The sequence below is a fragment of the Podarcis vaucheri genome (assembly GCF_965113315.1).
Source record: "Podarcis vaucheri genome assembly, chromosome: 3".
NCBI classification, from domain to species: Eukaryota; Metazoa; Chordata; class Lepidosauria; order Squamata; family Lacertidae; genus Podarcis; species Podarcis vaucheri.
In genome coordinates this window covers 79457333-79483526 of record NC_138761.1, presented here as the reverse complement: position 1 = coordinate 79483526, position 26194 = coordinate 79457333, and the positions used below count along the sequence as shown (strand labels likewise).

Genomic DNA, 26194 nt, shown 5'->3' with positions numbered 1-26194 from the left:
GGGGGCATCAGTGCACGTTGCATTTTAATGATTTCCTAAAATGTATTTTGACTGCACGCGGATCCCCCTGCAGACGGTGAGAGGGAGGAGGGTGTGTGTATGCGTTCCTCATTCCCCTGCGCACCGTCAGTGGCAGCTGTCTTCCTGCAGGTGGCGCTGCCGCGGCAGCCAGATCGCGTTCTGCCCGGAACTGCAGAGGAATGTCCGCCGCCGCGCTCCGTCCGCGGAACGTTCTTGAGCTGACGTGTGAGTGCCAGAGGCCTCGCCGTTCCCACTCCGCCGCCACCGCCTTCTCCTCCTCCTCCCCCCCTTTCCCCGCCCCCTCCTCGGACGCGGGGCAACCATGGCGGCTACCTGGGAAGAGATCCTGAAGTTGTCCCAGCAGTTCCAATCCGCCCAGTTCGCCCAGGCGACTCAGAGGTGAGGGGGGGAGGGGAGAAGGGGAGGAGCCACCCGCGAGCCCCCCTCGCGCGGACGAATCTCGCTCCTTCCACGGTATCTCGCGCGACGAGCCCGAGGCTCCTTCATTCCCTGCTCAGCAGCAGCCGCTTCAACGGGCGTCCCTCTGGGCCACGACCCGTAACGCTCCGAGAAGCGGCGCAGCCCTTCAGCACCTTAGTGCCGTAATGCTCTTAAAGTAGGGTGGCCTGCTGCTGTTTTCATCCCCGCTCCGCGTGCTCTGCTTTTGACAACCTTGGCATCCAGAAATGCAGTACAGCGGGGCTAGAGCTTTTCCTGGCCCAGAGAAAAATGTCACCCGGATAAGGCTCATTTGCTAAAGGTGCTGCTGCCAAAGGCATAGGAGCCAGTGGAGCAGCAGCAGCAGCGATCCTGTCCGCCCTGGGAATCCGTGCTTTGCTGCTGCTGCCGCCGCCCTTTCCCACGCATCCGGCAAACGTGTCAACAGTTCCCCCGTGCATTTAACATTAGCCAGTACGTTTCCGAGCACGATTCAAAGTCTGACCTTTAAAGCCCTAAACGGTCTCGGTCCAGTATACCTGAAGGAGCGTCTCCACCCCCATCATTCTGCCCGGACGCTGAGGTCCAGCGCCGAGGGCCTTCTGGCGGTTCCCTCACTGCGAGAAGCAAAGCTACAGGGAACCAGGCAGAGGGCCTTCTCGGTAGTGGCGCCCGCCCTGTGGAACACCCTTCCAGCAGATGTCAAGGCGATAAACAACTACCTGACATTCATAGAATCATAGAATCATAGAGTTGGAAGAGACCACAAGGGCCATCGAGTCCAACCCCCTGCCAAGCAGGAAACACCATCAGAGCACGCCTGACATATGGTTGTCAAGCCTCTGCTTAAAGACCTCCAAAGAAGGAGACTCCATCACACTCCTTGGCAGCAAATTCCACTGTCGAACAGCTCTTACTGTCAGGAAGTTCTTCCTAATGTTTAGGTGGAATCTTCTTTCTTGTAGTTTGGATCCATTGCTCCGTGTCCGCTTCTCTGGAGCAGCAGAAAACAACCTTTCTCCCTCCTCTATGTGACATCCTTTTATATATTTGAACATGGCTATCATATCACCCCTTAACCTCCTCTTCTCCAGGCTAAACAAGCCCAGCTCCCTTAGCCGTTCCTCATAAGGCATCGTTTCCAGGCCTTTGACCATTTTGGTTGCCCTCCTCTGGACACGTTCCAGTTTGTCAGTGTCCTTCTTGAACTGTGGTGCCCAGAACGGGACACAGTACTCCAGGTGTGGTCTGACCAGAGCAGAATACAGTGGCACTATTACTTCCCTTGATCTAGATGCTATACTCCTATTGATGCAGCCCAGAATTGCATTGGCTTTTTTAGCTGCCAGGAGACATCTTAAGGCAGCCCTGTTCAGGGAAGTTTTTACTGTTTAATAGGTTATTGTATTTTAGTGTTTTGTTGGAAGCCACCCAGAGTGGCTGGCGGGACCCAGCCAGATGGGTGGGGTATAAATAATAAATTATTATAATTATTATTATTTCCTGGTATATCGATCTCCTGTGTCAGCCTGCTTTGCAGCAGAAGCATTTAAAAGGGTCTTGTAGCTCCTGACGTATCTGTTTGGGGAATAAGCTTTCGGCTTGCTCCTCATGAAGTGGACTCTTTAGTCCATGGAAGTTGCATCCCAGTACTATAATACGTTTGTGGGTCTTTTAAGATGCATGTACTGTAAAGCTAAAGGGCTGCACCAGCTCACTAAAATGCAACTTGCAATGTTGCTGTGAAAGCACAAAAAGGGTAACTCTTGGGCCACCTGAAAATGATTTCTGGCAGTTTCATCAAAGTGCTTATTTTAGCAGGCTTTGCCGTTGAAAGAATTGTACTGGACCTTTGATTACTGTGATGACAGTTGAATATGATTGTGTGTGTGTGTGTAATATATGAGAACAGAACTAAGAAAGTATGACTTGACATACATGTTTGGACATTTTCAGAATATGTATTACTGCATACTGTTTTGTATTATTTTTTAATATAATAATATAAAACTGAAAAGCCCATGGCAGTCCACAAGGTCTAATATTTAGCAGACAGTGTTTTTGTGAGCTTGTGATAAGGCTGGCAATTGCTTTCGTTTGTGGAATGGCCATATAATACAATACAAACTTCTGTTCCATTTAGCTGCAAAAAAGATCAATTGATATCCATTACTCATAATTAGTGTCAGTGCATTTAGAATGGTAACCAATATTATCCAAAAACACAATGCGATGTTACATTTCAAGTTCTGATATAATCTGCTGAAGATAAAAAATCTGCAGTAATTCTGTGAAAACGGCATTAGGCATCCACTGTCGAATGTACCTACAAGTTGCTATCCTGGTATTTGGGAAATGCCTTGGAATCTAAGGTGTGGGGAGAAAGCTGTTGGAAATCAGTATATATGAAGCTCCACAAAGTTTGATCAGCCCCAATAAACAACTTTCTTGCCCGTTTTGCACAAGTTAATCTGGAGTACAGACCCCTAGTAACATTCCCAGTTTTATTAATATTGATAAGAATCCCTGCTTAACCTGTAAGCATGGTGTGGTGGTAGTGAAACTCACCTTTCTGCTTTCTGTTTGCAGTAAGACAGAGCGTTAAGGGATAATTTGATTGTATTGTCAATCTGTCAGAAACACTTGTCTTAACTGAAAATTTCTGTGGCATAAATAGATTGCTAAAGCTTCTCCAGATTGTCTTAGAAATGAAGTAGCACTTGTTCAAAATCAAGTTGTCAGGATCTCATGCAAGATGTTTTGCTGTTCTTTTATGTATGCAGACTGTCGGAACGTAATTGCATAGAGATCGTTTCTAAGTTGATTGCTGAAAAACAGCTGGAAGTGGTGCATACTCTTGATGGAAAAGAGTATATTACTCCTGCGCAGATTAGCAGAGAGATCCGTGATGAACTTCATGTTCATGGTGGTAAGTGTGTAAAAAATATTATTTCTAAATATGTTTACAAGTTCAACAATAGAGAAAGAAACTTTAAAGGTAATTTGCTTTGGGAAAATAAAAATACATAGAAACATGTATCTTTGCCATCGAGGCATTTAAGGGTCATGATTCTAACACTATTTCATAGTGCGAATGGACTCACCAAAGTAAAATAACCATTAGAAAGATACTCCTGTTGACATATCTTCAAGATCAGCTAGGGGTGGGGTGAAAAACAAAAGCAGCAATTCTGATGGTCCAAACTGCTAGTGGCAGAATCCTAGCTTGGAAGGAACCCAGGGCTCATCTAATAATGGTAATGTTAGGTAACTTACATTGCAGTCCCATACATGTCTACTCAACACTATGTTCCATTGAGTTCAATAGGCTTCACTCCCAGGCACGTGGGTATAGGACTGCAGCCTCTATGTCATTCCACTTACCTCTCAAGCTGCTGCTGAATTTGGAATACTTGGTGTTCATTTATCATTTAAAAGGAAGTGCAAAGAAGTATGTAGGATATTTTTATGTGGAATTGCAAGCACAGTTTAGCACTATTCTGGTATGTTACATACATTGTCTGCACTGAATGGGAAAGTTGTAAAAAACAGTGTAAAAAGTTAAGTGAAACTGGAGACAGGATTGTAACAGAGAATTCAGTTGTATTTACAAAGCTGTCTGGTCTTATCTGAAAGGTGAGTAAGAGCCAAACCGTCATTAGTTATTCCATCCCTTGCATAAAAAGCACCCATGAGAAGCATGAGTTTGAATCAGAAGAAGGGTTTCTTACCCCCCAGCCTGGCACAGTTTTCTTTTTTTTAAAAATGAACTCTTTCCCCATTTTGGAAGTTGCCAGTTGCCTCACTCAAGATTGGGTTTGAACAGTAGCTGTGCCACTGCTGGTAACAATTAAACTCCTAGGGTATGAGGAAAAGAATAATTGAGGGAGCTTTCTTCCTGGCATGTATCAGTTGATATCTGAAGTTGTAGCATCCCTTTCATGCTGAGTACAGGAATAAAGGCAAAGGCCTTTTGGGTTTTCATGCCATTGTTTGTTTAGTTTAAGAACAAAGCATTAGCTAGCAGCAGGCTTCATCAACAAAAATCTTATTCTTTATGCAGATTAACAGACTTATTTCAGTGGAGTTTACCATAGTGCAAATGATACAAACTCTTGTGCACTTTAATGAGCACACAACTCTTTTCACAAGCTCTTCCAATTTCATTTCAAAGTGGGGGCACTTTCATGTATAGCTATTTTTGAAAGCTTTCCCTCCACTGATGTAAGTTGCGGTACTAGCGTGCATGGAAGATCTAGAGCGTGCCTGCAAAATACTCTTTGCTATTCCAGATGTTGCTGCTGCCACCACCTTTATAGTTAACACCATGCTGGTCCAGGTATGTGTAAAGATTTCTACACAAGTGGCATGACTTTCTTCCATGTGTAGATGCCTTTACATGTAATTGGACAAATACGCAAGAAACTTAGAGGCAGTTGCAACTATGCTGGAAAAATTATGTATAAAGGAAGTCCTATTCACACTTCATGGTAGTAAATTCCATTTAGCAAGCAGGGTTAATTCCCAGACAACATGCATTAAACCATGTTTGAAGTTTCAAATCAAAATATAAAGAGTAATAAAACAGTTCATTATAATGTACTTCGTCTATGACTTTCTGTATTAAGCATTAAAATCTATTTGTTAATATATTCTTTCTTTTGTTACAGGTCGTGTAAACATTGTTGATTTGCAACAGGTAACTTGCTTTAAGCATAAATACTTTTCTTTTTATCTGTGCTTAATTGGGCCAATTTGAAATACACTTTTGTTTTTAATGGTTTTGTACCCAGAAATAAGTCTCATTGTGTTCAGTGAGGCTTACTCCTAGGTAAGTGGGTAGCGTATGGAAACCTAAATACTTACTGAATAGTGTATGGGTGGGTGTCCCCCCCTTCCCTTTTAAGTCCCCAGTCTTGCAATCTTGCAGTTAGCTGACGGGGGGAGATTAAATCCTGCCTCTAGGTTACACAGTCCTGTTACCTGCTGGGAACAGGATCACACAGCCAGTGCAGCATTAACCCCTGTCCACCCACCCACCAGTAATGTCAGCTGGGTGGGCATGGTTTTGGGGGAAAGACCTAGCAGGCCAAATTGTCCCGTGTCCTGGAGATTCCCCACCTCTGGAGTATAAACACTTAGCTGCTAACCTATATTTCATTTTTACTAACTGTGGTGTCTCTGTAGGTTCCATTATGTTGCTCCCATTCTCTGTAATTTTATATATTATTATAAAATTACAGAGAATGGGAGCAACATAATCGTACTGTTCATCAACATAAGCACCCCATCACACTTGTTTTAATTTTTGAAGCCTGTTTAGAGTCTATCAAGGAAGTTGGGCTTTTTAAATGTCACAGTATGCACAAATAACAATGACTGATCGCTGAGACAGGGAATTAATATTTCATTTCTGCTAACCTTTTTCCATCTGAAAAGCTTCAGCTAAATTGAAGCTTTTCATAATAATTAGAGATTTTATTACCTTGTGTGTTAACTTGTCTTGATTGCTATTTTCTTTTCCAATATCACATTTTCTTTTTCAGTTAAGATACACCTGTATCTGAATTATTGAAAAGTAGCTAGAGTGTAATGGTTTGTGAATGTGAAAGTGTACCATTTTAACAGTAGATGATGGCTTTGAATTCTAGATGCTAACCTGTTTCTCCCCCCCTGCAGGTAGTAAATGTAGATCTGCTCCATATTGAAAACCGAGCTAATGACCTTGTCAAATCAGACCGAACAGTTCAACTAGTATTGGGGCAGCTTATAGATGAGTGAGTTCTTTCAAGAGTGATTAAATACAATGTAAATGTGTAATGGGCTTTTAGATGTGATTAATCCAGAATGAGGAAATGGAAGCCAATAATTATGCATTGTGTCTGAGAATGTACTCCACTGCTTTTGTACAAGCTGAGCAGTTGAAGTCATACAAACATTTGAGAACCACATTATTGTTTTATGCTCGCTAATGCAAAGGAAGGCATTTAAACTTTCCTCATTACTGTTGAGACAAAGACAGAAAAAGCTCTGGAAATTAAAAGGTGGGGGGGCTTTGTGTCCCTTTTATGCCCAGTGTGTGTAGAGGAGATGGATGAGACTCCTTAGCATCAGTAGCAAGTAGTTTGCCCTCTTGGGTCGTTTGAAAAAGAGACACAGTGTGCAAGGAACTCTTACTACTTAGTGTAATGTGTATCACCTTTAAGAATCGGGTGCTGGAAAGAACAAATGGAGAGTACACAGGTCCTGCTTGCAGGCTTCCCATATGAATCTGGTTGCCAGCTGTGAGAATTAGGATGCTGGACTAAATGGACCTTGGGCAAATTACCTATATATAATGACAACCTGATTAAATCACAGTTTATATCTAGTATTTATGCAGCGTTCTATTGCTGACATGGACCATATGTTTGCTGTGATATCAGATATGGGTGCCGCTCAGTTTAAACTCCAATATCAGCCTACGATCTTTAAGTTTTAGAAATGAGCTTCATAGGAGATATATCAAGCAACAGAACACTATGAAGAATTACATTTGCTTTATCAGTTTTGTAAAACATGAAAGCTAATGGTAACTTCTGTTTGAGGGAGAATGATCACATCTTTTACAAAGTTTGTAGTAGACGCAACACACACTTAATGTTTTCATATAGTACTACCGGTATATAGGATTACTAAAAGCAAATAATGTTACAGCACACAAGGCAAATTTGGAATTTTATACTCCTTTTTTTCTATATTAGGAATTACCTAGATCAGATAGCAGAAGAAACAAATGACAAGTTACAGGAATCTGGGCAAGTGAAAATATCTGATTTGTGCAAGGCATATGACCTTCCTGGAGATTTCTTGAAGCAGGTAATTAATATGAAAATGGCCAACTTTTCACTAAAGCATGTGATATTTCACCTCTCGTAACTATTATGATAATAAGTTCCAGTATCAAATGCACTAGCTTGTGATCTAAGTTTGACAACATCTTTTCTTATGGTACTTAAAGTCTAACATGGTTTTAATTTGCTTATTGCTTCTAAATACAGTGACTGCAGTATTGAATCTAATTTCCTGGCAGCCACTGTGTCTAATAATAGGGAAGTGAAGCAGTCTTTTCAAGTATAAGAAAGGAACACCTATCTGATCTACTACTTCAGTAAGATTCTCTGAAAAGGCAAAAATAATTCTTAAGATCCGTAGTCATTGGTTAGCACAGACCATTGGGCTGTAGAAACTGGAAGTGTTTGTTGATTCCCCAGTGTGTTGGTTTGCAGCCAGATGAGCAAAAATGCATTTTCCTAAATTAACATACCAGGAAAATAAGGATGGTATCCATAGCACCAGGAGCAAAACTAGGCTTTATTTCACCTAGCTTAAAGACCTAGTTGGGCACACCAACCCATGCATTGGTGTGCGCGCACACACACACACACACACAGAGGTTGGGAGCCTCAATGGTGCCCCTCTGGAGGCTTCACCTGGGGCAAAAAACCAACTACGCCCCCCCATAGCTACAACACAGCATAGCACTTGCATTTCTTCCCTCCCCCTGTGTTCATCCCATTTTTTTTCTGGGGTCCCCCAACTTCAGAGTTTATTTTGAGGGCATTTAGAGGGCTTACAGGCAAAGGAGGAATGAGGAAAGTTCTGTTCTGCAAACCCAAGTCTCTTGCACTAGCAGAATGGGAACACTGGATAGGGCCTCAACTTAGGAAGTAAAATGGGCTACATTATGTCTTATTTACACATGAGAACCTGTTTACGTCAGGTTATGCAAAGTACCAAGTAATGTAACTGCGTGTAATCTAATACTGGTACAACGTCAGGTATTCTGTCACTGAAGTTCATATTGTTTTGCACAAGAGTTCTTAGGATCTTGATGCAAGAACCTTAATTATACTTCAAAATTGGTCAGAGATCCGCCACATGACATGTTTTTTCTCAGTACTAACATGGATTTCTATGTAAGAATGATAGGTGTCGATTCCTGCCTTCTGGACATCATGTTGTTGTTGTTGTTTGCTTTGAAAAACAAGAACAACACAGCAGGATTCTACTTCACAGCTTCATCGATAAGGCAGCAGCAATTCAAGGTTTTCTCCCTGTTTGGCCCCCAATCTTCCATTCATTCAACATTCCCTCCTGCAAGACTCTGATATGAGGAGGTGGCTCTGAAATAACATTAGAGCGTTTGGCTTGGGGGTACCATTCATTCATTCATAACATTTGTTTTAAAACATGCTACCTTTTATGTTAGATTTCAAGGTTGCATACAAGGCTTATTAAGATTTTTAACTGAGTCATCTTGGCTGTCTCCAATAATCTCTGAAATGTATCTGATTAGGGCCCTGGAACTATGCCCAAGTTTGGAAAGCCCACCTTTCTACCTCTTTAATGGCGTTTTGCCAGAAAGACCTTCATTTTTAAGCACATAAATATTTTAGAATAAATAAGATGAAATCCAAATAAAAGAATGCAGACCAAAGGTTTTAGAAATCTGCTGCCATTGACAGATGGGAAACAGAGCACAGCCAAAGTTTCAGGCAGAAGGATAATTCCAAGTTACACAAATTTTTGAAACACTTATCGCTCTTGAATCCATTGAGTATTGTTCAGAATGTACCAGTAGGACTACAGATGGTGGAGGCATCCATCAACTGCAAAAACTTAACCTTAGTGCTATAATGTGTTCCATACTTCAGAGCTTCCTTACTATCAAGTCCCATGATAGTAAGCAGGAATGTGAGTTCCTACATTGTCTTAATTGTCTTCTTGAGCATTCAAGTTCTGAAGAGGGATCTCTTATCTGTACCTAGAAGCAGTGGTGGATTAACGGTTGGTTGTAGCCTAACATCAAATCCTGTCTCAAGGCTGAATCCACATGCACGTATTAAAAGCCTGCTAAAAGCAGCATAAAGTCAAAATGTAAAAACAGTGCAACGTCAAATAGCTTCTCCGGTTAATTGCTGTGTTTATGTTCTCAGGCATTTTCCATCCGCCTGGGCAAAATTATCCATGGGAAAATTGATCAGGACAACCGAGGAGTGATTTTCACAGATGCATTTGTCACACGGCATCGGGCCCGGATCCGTGGTCTGTTCACTGCCATTACCAGGTAAATTGAAAGACACGTTTCTGTTTTGGGATAAACAGCTCTGATTATCTGCTCCTTGTGTGAGATATGCAGACACTTCCTGCATAAAAGCAAGATTAAATTTTCCAGAGCAAACATAACTGTTTTTAATTACAATAGCAATGGCAACTGCATCACTTTGGCTCTGGCTTTTCATCAAAGAATCTGCTCCCATAAATAGACAAAAGTTGGACATTCTCCAACTTTTCCAATAAAAAATTCCAAATCTTTACGCAGCTACTGAAGTCCCAACCTTAAATGTTTCCTCCCTGCAAAATCTCCACAAATTTCTTGCCTTTAGCAGTGAAAAAACTAGAAACAAAAGGCATTAGTGGTTGCATAACATATTCTAACAGTATTCTGTTTATGAAGTAGAAAATAGGAATTTATTTTATTCCAGTATTCACAAACTTGGTGCTCGATGTGGAATAAATAAAGCTATTTAAGGAGAGATTCACTGTTGTGCTAAGGCGATGGTTCCATGAGGACAAACATTTTGGCTTGCCATGTGGAAGGACCCCCCCATGTGCTTTTATGGGGGCTCTCCCAGCCCCCCAAAATCGATTTTGGTTGTGCATAGGGAAAGGGGGGAGAGTCCCATTGCACACATGGAAGTCCTTCCACAGGGCTTTTGTTGATGGGCAAATTGATCGGGACAACCAAGGGGTGATTTTCACAGATGCTGAATCCTGCCCAAAGTGTTTATGTATGAGCGTCCTGGTTTCTTATATATATATCACTTTTCTCTTTAGACCTACGCCAATAATTAACCTAATAACTCGGCATGGATTTCAGGAGCATCTGCTTTACTGTGAGTTTTGTTCAGACTTATTTAATGCTGATGTTTTTTGTAATTAATATCAGAAAGTGTTAAGTAAGAGGCAATTAAGATAAGGTTTGAAGCTTGCCTACCTTTTTCTTCTTTCGAAAGCAAAGTGAAACTGACCCATTAAAATGCATTTTTCTTGTTTGTTTGTTTGTTTGTTTGTTTGTTTTGGGGGACCAGCACAGGAGGTGTGGTCTGTGCTGAGCTAGTTTCAGTTAAACAGTTCTGGCATTGCATGACATGCCTTATAGGGATAACCCTGCCTCATTTCCAAAAGACTTCTGCAGTCCTTAGCATGCACTACCCAAACTATTCCAGCTCCTGCTTACTACACATCATTATTGTTTGTCCCTCCTGTTCACTATCATTTAATGTAGTTTGCATTTATTTTGGCCTGTGACACTTCCCCACCTAATATATAATGTACTGTATTAGAGGAAGCAGGTGAGAGGAGAACAGTTTAATATCTATCTATCTATCTAGGTGTGTCTGTGTGTTCAAATTAATTAACTTGCCCAGAAAAAAATATAGGCCTGCATACATCCCTCTGAGTTGTGGTTGTAATCCCTGTATTTTTAATCACATATTCATAAATATTTCTAATGCTGTGACTGCTTTGTTTCTTTTCCCAGCTATGCTAGAAGAACTTGTTAGTACTGGACGTTTGAAAGGCACAGTGGTTGGTGGAAGGCAAGATAAGGCTGTGTTTATCCCTGACATTTACTCCAGAACACAGAGCAACTGGGTGGATTCATTTTTCAAGCAAAATGGTTATTTAGGTAACTTACCCCTTTTGAATGAACTTTTCTTTCTGATAATTACTGGTCAAGAGAAGCATATTTCTTAAAGATCTCTTCCTCCCTCCGACCCTCGTGTATCCCATTTTTCCTCATCAGTAATGGTTGGTGCCCATTGAGACTGGTGGGGCAGGAAGGTTAGCAGTAGGCAGAGCCACTAACAGACAGAGCCAATTCTTATTTTGTCCCCATCCTACTCCCTCCTGAGTTCTACAAGGGCATCACTAAAACTAAGGAGGAGAAAGCTGACAGACAGTGCCAGCCTCTGTGCTGGCTGGGAGTAAGAAGACAAGTAGCTGGGGTCTGACTGAGTTTTGTGGGGCAGCACCCTCCTCCCCTTAATAACCGGCCTCCACCTCTCATCACCTGTGCAGGAGATAATGCAATGCAGAACATCGCCTTCCCCTGCTCACTAGTATAGTTCCTGGGTTGGAAGAAGGACAAATTCCTGAGCTCCTCCTTGGTCCTGGATGAAGCTGTAAGCTTTGGTAATAGAGGGCAGGTTTGGAAGAGCAGACCTAGTCCCACTCTTGAATCCACACATGGCAATCCACACATGATGGGACAGCAGGGAATGGACAAGACCATCCCAACTCTTCATTATTCCGTTCAGTGAAGCTATTGCTGTTGTATTGGGGAAAATGGAGGCTAGCCAGCTTCTCCTATTTGGGGAGTGATATCAAGTTAACATACAAACACCAGTTCCTGGGTTCCCTACTGCTTCAGAGTGAGCAAGAAACAAAAGCCACAGAGAGGCTGCGAAGAGGGTAGTTAGTGTCCACCGAGAGATGTCTAGCCCATTGTCCCCAGTTTTGTTTTGTTTCGGTTTAGTTTTCTTCAAAGTCAAGGACTTTCTGTAATTTTGTAGAATTTGATGCATTGTCCAGACTTGGCATCCCAGACCCTGTGAACTACATAAAGAAAAGGTACAAGTCCTTGCAGCTCTTGTTTCTGAAATCATCTTGTGTTGGTCAGGAAATTGTGGATCAGGTGGAGGCCTCCGTGGATGAAGCCATCAGCTCTGGAACGTGGGTGGATATAGCGGTATGCTCTTTGCTTTTCATTTTTTTCTGCTGGCTTTATTTTTCAAAAGGGGTCACAGCACAGGTCATGACTGAACTTCTTGCACTAGCACAAGGAGATTTCCCCCCTCCGTCACACTATGCGTCATCCCCAAATCTCCTGAGAGTTGAGCAAACTTCAAGGTTGTTTGGAGTAAGAGACTTGAGAATGTTCCGTCACGCAAGGGAAATCCTTGCACTGCCAAACATTCACCACAGTGCTACATTACAACCGTTTGCCTCCAGAAGGACCCAGGTCCAATCCTTGGCATTTCCTGGTGGGGTCATGGGGGATAGATACCCTGTTTGAGATCCTGTAGAACCACTGCCAGTCACTGCCAGCAGCACAGAACCAAATGGACCAATTATCTGTCTATATAAGGAAGCTCCCCGTGTTCCTATGTGGCAACAGAGACTATTTTATGCAGCTACACAGAGGAAAATTATACACCACAGATTTAAAGCAGTGATTACTGCAATTTGCAAGGACATGGCAGTTGAAAGGTCATCACTTGCTAGTCTCGCTTGTTCCAGCTTGAGAAGCATTAAGCCCTAATTTCAAAGCATAATTTCTGCCAAATCAATATTGAGCAAGAGCTTAGGGTTGATGTGGCAGAATCTAATACTCCTTGAGATGCTATTTTTGTAGATGGGACTTCAGTTCTTAAACAAAAAAAGATTTGCTATCAAGCTTTATGTCTCAATAGACAGTACGTATTCCTGTATTCCATTTATCCAAAAGCGGCTTTTAGCTTGGTGATAGAAACTGTTCCTTATCGGGTGTGGCGGGGGGAGCTATAGAGCTTTGAAGACTGAAAGCATACTTACTCCTCCGAATAGGTGCCACATGCATTTTTTAATTTACCAAAGGTAGTGTGAAAAATTGGAAGTGGAAATAAATTATGGCCCAGGCAGCACTGAAAGAGAGTGATAAAGCCACTAACTGAATTCACAGGTTAACTCTAATACACTTGTGTGTTTTACAACATTCTGTAATTCCAGCTTAAAATTCTTCACACCACTTGCCTGTAGGTTTGTGGACATATTTAGCTCACAGTTGCTTCACTGCAATAGATAGAAACCAGTTTTGTACAAAGTGGCAGTAATAATTTTCCCAACAAGCTCCCTAGAAACAGGGAATTACATGTTTATCTGTCATCATCCAGGCAGAGGGCACAGACTCCTGTTATCAAATACTGCAGGTTATAAAATGCCTTTTGAATTGGCTTTATATTCTACCTGGCTTTATATTCTACCTGGAGTTTTTAATTTGTACATTATTTTAATGCAAACATGGCAAGTAGCTTGAAACGGCTTTGACACTTTACAAAAAGCTGTAAAGATTTATTTTGTCAAAAAGCGTTTGATTTCCCAACCTCCTGTCTCTCAATGTCATCTTTACATTTTCAGTTTTTCTGGTTTAAAAAAATCCTCTTTATTAAAGTACATTCATCCACCTATTCACCTATTCATCTCTCTAACACAAGACAAAGATTAAATGAGTAGACAGGCAGGATTTTGCATCAAGGTAACCTAAATTCTGCACCTTATTAAAGCTGATTTCTGCAGTGAGTATCAACTCTGCAGATTGAGTCAATGCAGAGAGATGTGCATAATTTATTTTCTGCTGCAGAAAGTTATTCAGGGTAGTCAATACCCACCTCACCTCATGCTTTTGAGATTTCACCTGGCATCGTTCAGACACCTTTCAAACCTTTTCTTGCAGCTGTAAAAACTAGCAGTATTAAAAAAATAATCTCAGGACTGCTAAATTCTGTGCCAGGATATGAATATCATGCATGGTAGTTATACAAACAACTCTATATATTGTAGCCAGTTGGTTGAACAATAAATAACAATGTGATGGGTTTTTTTTTTTGGCTTTGCTTCTTTGCTCCTAGCCTCTTCTTCCAAGTTCATTCTCTGTAGAAGATGCCAGCATGTTGCTCCAGCAAGTGATGAGATCCTTCAGTAAACAACCTTCAACTCTGGTCTTTGGTGACACTAATGTAGTCAGTGAGAAATTTATCAACAGCTGTGCTGATTTGTTTAGTGATCTGATGCACCAGAAAGCTGAAAAGGTTTGTTTCTGGGCACATTGTTTTAGAAAAGGGCTGCATGAGCTACAGCCGACCAAACTCAGTTCCACTCACCAGTAATGCAGTGTGGCCTATCAGGTGCTCTCTCCTTCCCCAGCTGTCTTTGCAGTTAATAGAACAATCTCTGGCTGGCGGGCTGCATTCAGCTTGATAAGTCACATGTTGTGCAAGCCTGGCTTTAGCACATATTAATGATGTTTTTATGTCTTTGAGCTGAACTACCTACCCATGGAATCAGCATTGTCCATCATTGTGTTTTACATTTAATTTTGCTTATAGTTAAAAATGACACCTTTGTTTTGTAAGTGTTGTGCAGCACATTTTGGGAGAATATTGGGATGCCATCACATTTGGCTCATATTCCTTGAATTTGTACATCCATATTCTATATCTCAAGCCAGTCACTGTCAGATTCTTGGCTTTCCTACTGTGATAATCAATAACAAAACAGCAGGTGGCAAGGAAAGGTTGTCTAGTGATTATTTCTAGGTGAGAGTACAACAAAGAAAACTGAGATATGTTGCTGCATTTCAGAGTAAAATAGGAAAAAATGGGATTATTCTGTTTATATTTCTTGCATATCTTCTTCCTATCAAAACCAGCACAGCTCAGTGGATGGTGTCTAAGTTTAAGGTAATAGTACCTGACAAATGGGATACCTCATGCAGATATTAGCTGAGTATGTACCTTTCATGTGTTGCACTCTCTTATGAGTGTCTGGGACATTACGTCCATGCTAAACAGGAGGGGAGATAGTATCAGAAACCTTAAGGATTTGCAGTATGTTCCAGTGCATCTCACATGAACAGGTGCATGTATGATCTTCGTTTTAGGAGATGAAAAATAACCCTGTGCACTTAATCACAGAAGAGGACCTGAAGCAGTCTGCATTTGTAGAAAATGCTTCTTCAAGTAAAAAAGACAAGAAAGATGAAAGAAGAAAGAAAGCAGCAGGTAAGAAAATGGAGGCATAAGTTACTTGGTTACTGATTCCATGGTTTCTTCTTGTTAGTTTGGCAGCTGTCCTGTTGGCATGACAAGGACTTCTCCCTCATTACAGCATTGACAATAGCGACACAGGTTTTGGGAAGAAAGAGTACTGCTTCTCTTCTTTGCTGACTATTGTCAGGTTTTCACAGCTCAAGGAAATGCAAAGAAAAGATTGTTGGAGGGAGCAGGGTAACTCTGCCATTATACTCTGTAGCTGGACATGTGAAGCAGAACAGCTCCTCTCATCATCACCATCACCACTCGCAACTTATTTATTTAGTCTTGGCCCACCGTAAGGCACTTGACTAAATGAGAAACATTGGTTAGTTGTTTGTGGGGAAGAATATTAACATGTACAGTAAGAACTCAGTATTGAGTTTGCAAGAAATCCATATTGATGGGGAAAGCTCCCAAGAGAACAGAGTTTTCTAGGGCATGGTGGCTATAGAAGCTCTCTAGACAGCACTATATAAGGCAGACTCTAAAGCTGTAATTAGATGGAAGGAATTTATACCAGTGTTGTCTTTATAGCCATTTCTCTTATTTATTAGCATTCCCCACCCCCAAACGTGTAATTAATGCAAATGTCAAGTCACACGTTTATATACATAATGTTACCATTGCTTAGTCTGTTTATCAAACCATAAGGCTTTGGTCAGGATGTTAATGATTGTGTTCTGATAGCACGATATGATGCATGTTTACTCAGAAGTAAGCTCGTCTCTATTCAATGGGGCTCAGGGGAAGCTGTGCATAGGATTGTAGTCTAAAGTAAGGAATATTCATTTAATTGAGTCATTTCACTTTACAAATCAGAGGATGAAAAGGATTTGCTAGAGTTTAGAAACTATATACACTGAATTTTTCAAATAGCTTGAATGTGATCAACCAGAGTTGTGATTGTATAGTGGCATTTATGCTGAGTGGCTCTTAACAAACTTTATCAAAGTTTGATATAATGCTTTTCTTCCAAAACAGAGTACCCATTGTATGCCAAAATAAAAACTACACTTGAATTTTACATTATTGTTTTAACATATGGCATTGGGACACTCACAAATTGCAATTATAGAATTGCCTTCTACTCAGAAATGAGACCCATTGATTTCATTGGGGCTTACTCCCAGCAAAGTGAGCATAGGGTTGTAGCCCAAGTGTTACAATTAGTTGGTTTAGGGTCATTTGAAATAAAATGTGCAGATGATAGTTCTGTTCAAAAGGCAAACAGTAATCATGAATATTTCCTGTTCAGCATTGCTTGAACTGTGTTAATTTCATTGTCAGTCAGCTTAAATGCATTTCCTTTCATCTTGATTTGGAACTTGCTGTGGACATTGTTTTCTTTCATTTTACCGTTATCTTTTATTTGACTTAAGTCTGAGTCACATTTTCATAAGGATCAGTTTGCTTTACTGATGAAGTAGAAATTAGAACAAATATTGAAATACTATACTCTTAGCTCTGTCTTTCTTTGATTATGCATCCAGGTATAGTAACTCCTGTTTACTTTCATAGTATAGTCAGGGTTATTATTTTCTCTGTTTTTATAAGGATTTTGGTTTCATTTCATTATATTTGTCAAAGCATCACTTGACTTAGTAATACTTCACATGCTAATCAAGTAGTCTTTCCACCAGAGGGCACTGGAAGTGTGAAAAGTAGCGGTGGAGGAAACGCCAGAGAATTTAAGATCAAGAAAGCCAAGAAGAAGGGCAGAAAAGATGCTGACAGTGATGAGGAATCACAAACAAGCAGCTCAAGTTTGTAGTTTATTCTACTATAGTAACCTAATCCTTGTAGTTTTGTGAATGCAGTACTGAGTTTGTAATGAAATATTCTCCTATAAGGTATCCAGATATATTAGTATGATTATATTTTTCTCTAAGATAATTATTTGAATTGTGACATGAATCCTTTTAATGATAACACAGAAATGCTACTTCAAGCAAAAATCAAGGTCAAGCACAGAACTAAAAAAAATATGATGAAGAGAATTTAGTGAGCTGTTTTAATATGGGGCTGCAAGTGTGAGGAGGAACATGCTAGCACTCTGGTAGTGCAAAGTTCCATTACCTGGTTTCAGGTGATTTACATGTACTGTAGCCCAGCACGTCATAGCTGGCAACGTTTGGCAGGTCCCCCCAGCCCTCTGGAGAAGTTCTTCAGGGATGTACAGGGAGCTACAGGAAGGGAAAGGAAGATCAGTTGCATTATCTGTCTTACACTTGCACAGTGTTGGATGCAGCCCAGGATAAACCTTTTTTTTTTTTACCTGAATGCTTTAAATCGTATAACCTTTTCACATTGGAGCATCATTTCTGATATATGTCTGGTAACATTACTTACTGCAAATGGCAACAGTGTATCCATATAATTTTAACAGCAATTTTTTGGGGGAAAGCCCATTTTACCATGATATTTCCAAATGGCTCCTGAATTAATCCAATCACAAAAGCAAATAAGGGGAGGGAAAAAATCTAGGGCTCTGTCATAAACATACAGTAGCAATTTTGAATAATGTGAATATCAGTAGTCGGCACATGCTTATTTTTTGTGACCTGTGGGAGTCCTGATACTAAGAGGAATGTATTTGGTGTTCTTACATGGTAGATTTCAAGTAAATTGAAGATACTAATTATGTTTCTCATGATCATTGCAGATAAGAGCAAGCACCTTGAGATCCCTTTTCTGTCACCAGAAGAGATTGAGGATGTTTTAAGAAAACATGTAAGGGACTGTCCTGAAGAGCTTATAACAGAACTCGCTGACCATCTAATAAGGTAATTTCAATTATTTATCTCAGTTTTGACTTAAACAGTGCCTAACACATCCTATAGCTGAATGAAAAATCAAAATTCCGGTGTTCCATCTTGCAAGGCCTTCATTCATTCATTCACAGCATTTATATCCCACTCTTCAGCCAGAAGGGCTCCCCAAGTCACTTACGTGTCAATAAAAGAAATGCAGTAACTATCAACGACTACAATCTAAAAAATTGACAACCCATAAAAAATGGAAGGGAAGATGAAATCAAGCAAACTTATGTTACCAGGTTCCCATATTAACCAAGTGTGATGAAAGCAGACAGCTCAAAGCCAGTGTGGTGTAGTGGTTAAGAGCGATAGACTTGTAATCTGGGGAACCGGGTTCACGTCTCCACTCTGCCACATGCAGCTGTTGGGTGACCTTGGGCCAGTCACACTTCTCTGAAGTCTCTCAGCTCCACTCACCTCACAGAGTGTTTGTTGTGGGGGAGGAATGGAAAGGAGAATGTTAGCTGCTTTGAGACTCCTTCGAGTAGTGATAAAGCGGGATATCAAATCCAAACTATTCTTCTTCTCTTCTCAAAGTTCAAAAGACAGGCCTTGTTGGGCCCTTGAGAAATAGCCTGCTGACCCTCCCTTCTCTGATGTGTCTGCAGCAGAAAGTTGTTGATCTCACAAAAAGCAGCTCCAAGCCAGCAAAAGAAATCATTTTTAAAGCAGTCACACAGGCCAGACTCCTCCTCCTTTGTTGCCAACTGCCATTGTTAACTACTGCAGCTGCAGGCTATGTGAGTGGCCTGTGTAGTGCTATTCTAGCCATTGTGTTGTGTACAAAAAAAACAGTTGCATCTGATGTTTTTAAAATGCCTTTGGCTTTACATGTTCAACTTCGGATAGGAAAGCATGTTATTTTGTTGTGTTGAGGTTCTGTAGTATTTGGAGAAATACTAGTCTCTTGCTAATGTATCCCCCCCCCCCCCCGCCCCGGTTCTTTAGGCCCTTAACCAAGAGTTACCAGGAAGTTGTGCGTTCTGTATTTATGTCCTCCACTTCTACTTACTCTGGAGCTAGCAGGAAAAAGACCATCAAGGACTTGCAGGAAGAGGTGTCCACCCTGTATAATAATATCCGATTATTTGAAAAAGGAGCAAAGCATTTTACAGGTACAGCTTGGATTGTATCTAAGGTAGTGCTAGGTAAATAGTTCCAGTAGCACTAGATTTCTGCTTGAGCAACAGAACTTCCTCCCCTCTCTCCATGCATACCTTAAATCTGTTCTGAGGGTTTCCTCAACCCACTAGAGCAAATATCTTTAAGCTTTTTAAACCCAACCTTCCCATTTAAACATGCATTTGGGGATCTGCTTCTCAATCTTTTACCATATATTTCCATGGTGGTAGTGCTCCTGTTACAGTCCCCCTTAGAGAAGGCTGTGACCCACCAGTGGGTCCCGGCCCACCCATTAAAGCACCAGTGCTCTGGAGCAGATTTGGGGAGCGCACAGGGCACATGTGGAGGGAGGAAAGGGAAGTTTCATTGCTCAGTACTGTATCCTTGCAGTAATGGATGCCACACACTTATCTTCAGAATGTATTTCTGGTTTAACACACTGTTGCTGGGCAGTTTCTGATTTCAAAAAGAACTCTAAAACTAGACTAGAGTCTGTGATGATACTGCCCATCCATTTACTTAAACTTTTTCTTTTTTTACATCTTTCGTTTCTATTCTTCTCCCCCTGTCTACCACAGATATTTTTGTGTGGATGTTCATTGAATTCTACCATTTGTGATCTGCACAGAATTGCCCGTAGGAGTCAGTTTAATATTTGCTTTCTCTGCTTGAAGCAAAAGATGGCCTAGTTTGAAACATCTTGTCTGACCTTTCCAATAACATTTGCAGGTCTTTCATGCATTGTGATGCCACAGACATTTTAACACCTGTAAAAGCAGCAGGAAGCAGAGCGTAAGATGCTTTGTGGCTGGAAAAAAGGCTGAGGCCTCTCTAGATTGGCTAATGTAATATGCAAATATTTACAAATTGTCTTTTTAATCACAGAAATTCTGTTTTGCAGATGAGACGCAAAGTAACATTGCCAAGCACATGCTGAAGACGTTTTGCACTGACATCACTAACCTCATCTTCAACTGCCTAGCTGCTGATCAAATGATGGCAGCAGAAGACTACACTGCCATTACCACCGAGGTACTTTGATACTATTTCCTATTATCTTCACAGATTCTTAAAGCAATTAGTTCATCCCCCCCCTCTCATTGTAGAGCTGGACGGGGAGAGGGGGGACCGGTGCTTCTTCAGGTGTTATTGGTGAACTCCAATTCCTATCAGCCCCAGCCAGCATGGCCAGTGGTCAGGGATGATGGGAGTTGTAGTCCAACAACATTTGGCTGTCTATTGGTTCCTAGACCCTGTTGTAGGGCATGGGTTCCTGTGCTTATAAGATAGCTTAGATCTCCACAACCCCTACAGACCTTTTTCCTATGGCTGCTCCCTGTCTGTAGGTCTCCGGCACAGTGCCTGCAGAGACCTTCTTTGCTGACCATAGGGTCCTGCCTCCACGTGCCTCCCCCTGCCGAAATTAGGCTTAGAAGAAAACTTCAATTGTAGCTGATTTATTTCAAAGCAAATTGCATTTGGGGGGGCATGGTGGTACAATAAACTCAGCCCACGGTTGTGACCCTCCATACTGACCTCACCGTACACACACAATTAAATTTCACAGAGCCCTTCTATTTGCAACAATACAAGGCTTCTTTAAAGCCTAATTGATGTGAAGAAGGGGTGATTCTGAGTTAGTGGGGGGTTGCAGCTGGGGCTTTTCCTTTCTCTTATGCGTCCCCCTCAAAATTGCTCCCCGCCTAACTGCAACAGAAGGCTTTTCTCGAGCCTAATTGTTATGGGGGTGATCTTCCAGGACACTATAGGTGTGGGGAGAAAATTGGCTCTTGTCAGGAAGGTGACAAACACCCCATTGTCTGGGGGCAGTGCAACAAAACCACTTTTTTCAAGCCTAAATGTGGTTTGTGCAGTGTGCAAAGTGCCCATGACCATTCCTCTGGTTTGCAAATATGTCACAAGGCCCAATAAGGTTGACCCCTGCCATAGAAGATTAGTGTTTCTAAGACTACTTTCTTATTTTCATTTAAGTTTATTGACCAAAACATGTTGTTCATTGGAATCTAAAATTACCTTCATTGATTTGCACACTTCTTCAAATAGATGAGGAAAAAGATTTTGAGTACTTTATCTGAAGAGACAAGAGGTCCTTTAACAAAACTCCACATTTCTCTGAATGGCAAGGTAAGTTTCAGGCATCCAGTCTGCACCCACTCTCCTAAAGAAGTGTAGCTTTATTTGGTTTGTCATTCTTAATTTAGTAACGGATTTTGTTCTTCACTTTTCCCTTAATAGTCAATTTCAAAGTAGGCAAACTGTAAGCGAAATAAACTGAGAGTGAGCATTTTATTCATAGGTGTGAAAAAAGCAAGAGGGATGGGGGAAACCGTGGAGGTCACAATATAGGCAAAATATCAGATACCTCTGTGTATAGAAGGAAGTCATGACACTCCACATTAGGTGAGCTTCTCTCAACCTGTGGAAAACCTCACACTGAATTTAAAGGAAATAATAATAATGGTTCCTCTTCATCCTGGAGAAGAGTGACTAGTGGGGTGCCACAGGGTTCTGTCTTGGGCCCGGTCTTATTCAACATCTTTATCAACGACTTGGATGATGGACTCAAGGGCATCCTGATCAAATTTGCAGATGACACCAAACTGGGAGGGGTGGCTAACACCCCAGAGGACAGGATCACACTTCAAAACGACCTTGACAGATTAGAGAACTGCCAAACAAGATGAACTTTAACAGGGAGAAATGTAAAGTATTGCACTTGGGCAGAAAAAATGAGAGGCACAAATACAAGATGGGGGACACCTGGCTTGAGAGCAGTACATGTGAAAAGGATCTAGGAGTCTTGGTTGACCACAAACCTGACATGAGCCAACAGTGTGACGCGGCAGCTAAAAAAGCCAATGCAATTCTGGGCTGCATCAATAGGAGTATAGCATCTAGATCAAGGGGAATAATAGTGGCACTGTATTCTGCTCTGGTCAGACCTCACCTGGAGTACTGTGTCCAGTTCTGGGCACCACAATTCAAGAAGGACACTGACAAACTGGAACGTGTCCAGAGGAGGGCAACCAAAATGGTCAAAGGCCTGGAAACGATGCCTTATGAGGAACGGCTAAGGGAGCTGGGCATGTTTAGCCTGGAGAAGAGGAGGTTAAGGGGTGATATGATAGCCATGTTCAAATATCATAGAATCATAGAGTTGGAAGAGACCACAAGGGCCATCAAGTCCAACCCCCTGCCAAGCAGGAAACACCATCAGAGCACTCCTGACATATAGTTGTCAAGCCTCTGCTTAAAGACCTCCAAAGAAGGAGACTCCACCACACTCCTTGGCATCAAATTCCACTGTCGAAATATATAAAAGGATGTCATATAGAGGAGGGAGAAAGGTTGTTTTCTGCTGCTCCAGAGAAGCGGACATGGAGCAATGGATCCAAACTACAAGAAAGAAGATTCCACCTAAACATTAGGAAGAACTTCCTAACAGTAAGAGCTGTTCGACAGTGGAATTTGCTGCCAAGGAGTGTGGTGGAGTCTCCTTCTTTGGAGGTCTTTAAGCAGAGGCTTGACAACCATATGTCAGGAGTGCTCTGATGGTGTTTCCTGCTTGGCAGGGGGTTGGACTCGATGGCCCTTGTGGTCTCTTCCAACTCTATGATTCTATGATTCTAATAGCTTTGCTATTCTTTTTGTTCTGCTTCTTTTGAAGAGTTTAGAAGAATTTGTTTCCTGTCTTGATGCTGCTGCAGAAGCTTGTGATATTATGGTGAAAAAGGGTGATAAGAAGAAAGAAAGGTAATATTTTTGCAATACATAGTTTCCCTCCGTAGGCTTCTACAGGTGATCACTTTTTCAGAATGATAGGTGCAAACGTCGTTGCTTTGTCACTGGCAAACTAGTCTTTCTACTCGAAGGAATAGGGTGATAAATATGCTTTAATGTAAGTTGATTTTCCAGAAATGATACTTTCCAGCTTTTTGCTTATGACCTAAGCTTTCTTGGTGGTATCTAGCCATGCCTTCCCCACCCCCACCCCATGCTCATTTAAGATCCTTCACAGTTAGGAAGGACAAAAGTTAAATTCAAGTCTCTTGACGAGTTACACATCTTCATTCTGTGGCTGTTTAAAATCCTTTTATATTAAGAATACATATACCTACTGACAGTGCTTTTTTTCTGGGGGCGGATGTAGGAGTACGGATACCCCTAAACATCTTGTGAATCTAAGTTTGGCCTCATTGAGGGGCAGTATTTCAATATGAGTAAGAAAATGAGAGTACTCCTAAACATTTTTAAAGGAAAAAAACCACTGCCTGCTTACCTTGTAATCCATCTCATTGAACGCAATGGGTTCTATTTCTTAATAGACTTGTATATATATTGACCACATAAAAACTTGCAGCTTATGAGTCCTAAATTTGACATTAAATGCTTTCAACTTTATTAAACTGGAATTGGAAACAGCATCCTTTAAAAAATACAGAAAGATACTTCAACAGTGTGTTTACACATATTTGTTCTCATTAAAGGTAGTTGGTTTTACCACCACGTGGCTACCAATGGGGAGGTGTTTTAACATTAAGGCCACTTAAGAGAAAAGACACATTGACCAGTTGGTGGAATCATAGCTAACTAGCTAGAAATAGCAGTATTCATAATTTATTATTATCATAGAAGCCCTTTATCATTCTGCAAGCAGTAGCAATTAATGTTCTTGTACTGTAGTCTTGGTTTCCTAAATCTGTCCAATAGAGTTGCTTAACCTCATGGCACTTCCAACAGCGTTTGGAGAAATATATGGGATGGTAATAATGCATGACCTGAAGTTCACAGGACTCTTGCAGAATCTAAGCCAAGTTTGGTCAGAACCTGGGTAGGAGACTGCCTGGTACCAGAAGGGTATAATGAGTGGATTTGGTGGCATCTATACCTCTTGGTGGGATGCGGGTAACGCTGTGGGTAAAACCTCAGCGCCTAGGACTTGCTGATCGCATTCGAATCCCCGCGGCGGGGTGCGCTCCCGTTGCTCGGTCCCAGCGCCTGCCAACCTAGCAGTTTGAAAGCACCCCCGGGTGCAAGTAGATAAATAGGGACCACTTACTAGCGGGAAGGTAAACGGCGTTTCCGTGTGCGGCTCTGGCTTGCCAGAGTAGCTTCGTCACGCTGGCCACGTGACCCGGAAGTGTCTGCGGACAGCGCTGTCTCCCGGCCTCTACAGTGAGATGAGCGCACAACCCTAGAGTCTGTCAAGACTGGCCCGTATGGGCAGGGGTACCTTTACCCTTACCTATACCTCTTGGTAATATTATGCACCAGTAAATTGCTTTTTTTCATTCCTGTTAATGGGTAGAATAGTATTCAGCTTTTTAAAGTATTTGTGAAGTTGCCGTCATTTTCCTTGTACTAGTATTATTATTACGAAGTTTATTTGTTTTCTTTTTGCCACAGGCAACCAAAACAATAGTAGTATATCTATTAAAAGCGGGAATGGGGAGAGAGAAAACACTAAAAACATGCCACCCACTCTAAAAGGCCTTAGATCATACAAATGGGAAGGTGAGAGTTTATGGTTATGGCCCCCCAGAAGAGGACAGTGGAACTATAGTTTTGAACTGTGGTCCAAGTCCAAAACTTTAGTTTTCAAGGAACATTGTCTTACAGATTAATTCACCATTATCCAAAATCTGCAAGTAATTAAATAGGTAAAAGCCTTTTTTCATCATACATCCTGTTTCTTGTCTCAGGCAAATCCTCTTCCAACACAGACAAGCTCTGATTGAACAGCTGAAAGTCACAGAAGATCCAGCTCTCGTTCTTCACCTGACATCAGTCTTGCTGTTCCAGTTCTCAACACACTGCATGCTTCATGCACCCGGAAGATGTGTGCCACAGATCATTACTTTCTTAAGTACAAAGATCCCAGAGGTACTTACAGTGGAAAAACCAAGAAGTGTTGTAATTTCCTCTTTTCAAAAGTTGAGAAAATGCTGGCATTCACAGAAACCACTTTATTTATTTATTTTTATTGACTTAGGCTGAAATCCTGTACACACTTTCTAGGAGTAAATTGTATGGAAATCAGTAAAAGTAAATATGTATAGGATTATATACATGTATGCAGAGGGATGAAAGTGGACATTTCTGCGACTGGGTCAGTAATTAATTTCCACAACATAGAATTCTCATTAAGCACATATAGTGAACTATGTGTGTGAACTATATATAACAAGGGAGAAAATTAGGTATGCGCTCTACTGAATTTAAGGGAAGCAGCTACTGTGCAATATTACAGTGCAGTGGTCTTCCAGGGAAAGCTGTAAATACGGGATGCAATATTTAAAATAGATTTTTTTTATGATCTGCCCATTAATATTAGACAAAAATAAAATCACTCATTTGTATTTTGAAGAAATGTTAAGGTTATCTTTTGTGAACGTGATCTTGGTATATATTTTATGTGAACAGATTAGAGGTTTTGATGACTAAGCGGTATGTAAATCATGTTAAAACAGATCTCATTTGGTTTGATTCTTTGAGATGTGATCATAATTATGCTTGAAGGAACTTGCTTTTCTCACTGCGGGTTCTTCTTTATGAACTAACGCAACCACCATTTGATTTTAAGTTGCTCATATTGCCTTCTTAGTAGCCACATTTTGTTTCATTTTTCAGGATCAGCATTCTCTTCTTGTCAAATACCAGGGGTTAGTAGTGAAACAGCTGATAAGTCAAAATAAGAAGATTGGGCAAGGGGACGACGACTCAGTGGATAACAACCTGAATGCAGAAGAAAGCATAGAGGCAATCCGGAAAGAACTCCAGGAGCTGGCTGGCTCTGTCAAAGACCTTGTTCTCAGGCCCAGAAAATCTTCTGTAACAGAGGAATGATAATCTTAATAAAACTCATTCAGGATGTTCGAA

The 26194-nt window shown here is 41.2% G+C and overlaps 1 protein-coding gene across 1 annotated transcript; it reads left to right on the top strand.

Annotated features, from left to right (window-relative positions):
* The first annotated feature begins 224 nt into the window (after nt 1-224).
* UFL1 (UFM1 specific ligase 1) lies at nt 225-26194 on the top strand. The gene is made up of 19 exons (XM_082216632.1): nt 225-420; nt 3243-3388; nt 5130-5158; nt 6139-6236; nt 7203-7317; nt 9438-9568; nt 10339-10397; nt 11045-11191; nt 12078-12253; nt 14172-14351; nt 15203-15323; nt 16997-17119; nt 18019-18139; nt 19121-19287; nt 20196-20326; nt 21359-21439; nt 22983-23068; nt 25018-25198; nt 25946-26194. The coding sequence occupies exons 1-19, from the start codon at nt 344-346 to the stop codon at nt 26159-26161; spliced, it is 2385 nt and encodes a 794-aa protein (XP_082072758.1). The 5' UTR covers nt 225-343; the 3' UTR covers nt 26162-26194.

Bases quoted from the DNA above. Each gene is read 5' to 3' on its own strand.
- UFL1 (XM_082216632.1), top strand. From the start codon at position 344: ATGGCGGCTACCTGGGAAGAGATCCTGAAGTTGTCCCAGCAGTTCCAA. The intron at 10,398-11,044 runs GTGAGTTTTGTT...TTCTTTTCCCAG, and splicing joins TCAGGAGCATCTGCTTTACT to CTATGCTAGAAGAACTTGTT. The intron at 12,254-14,171 runs GTATGCTCTTTG...CTTTGCTCCTAG, and splicing joins GAACGTGGGTGGATATAGCG to CCTCTTCTTCCAAGTTCATT.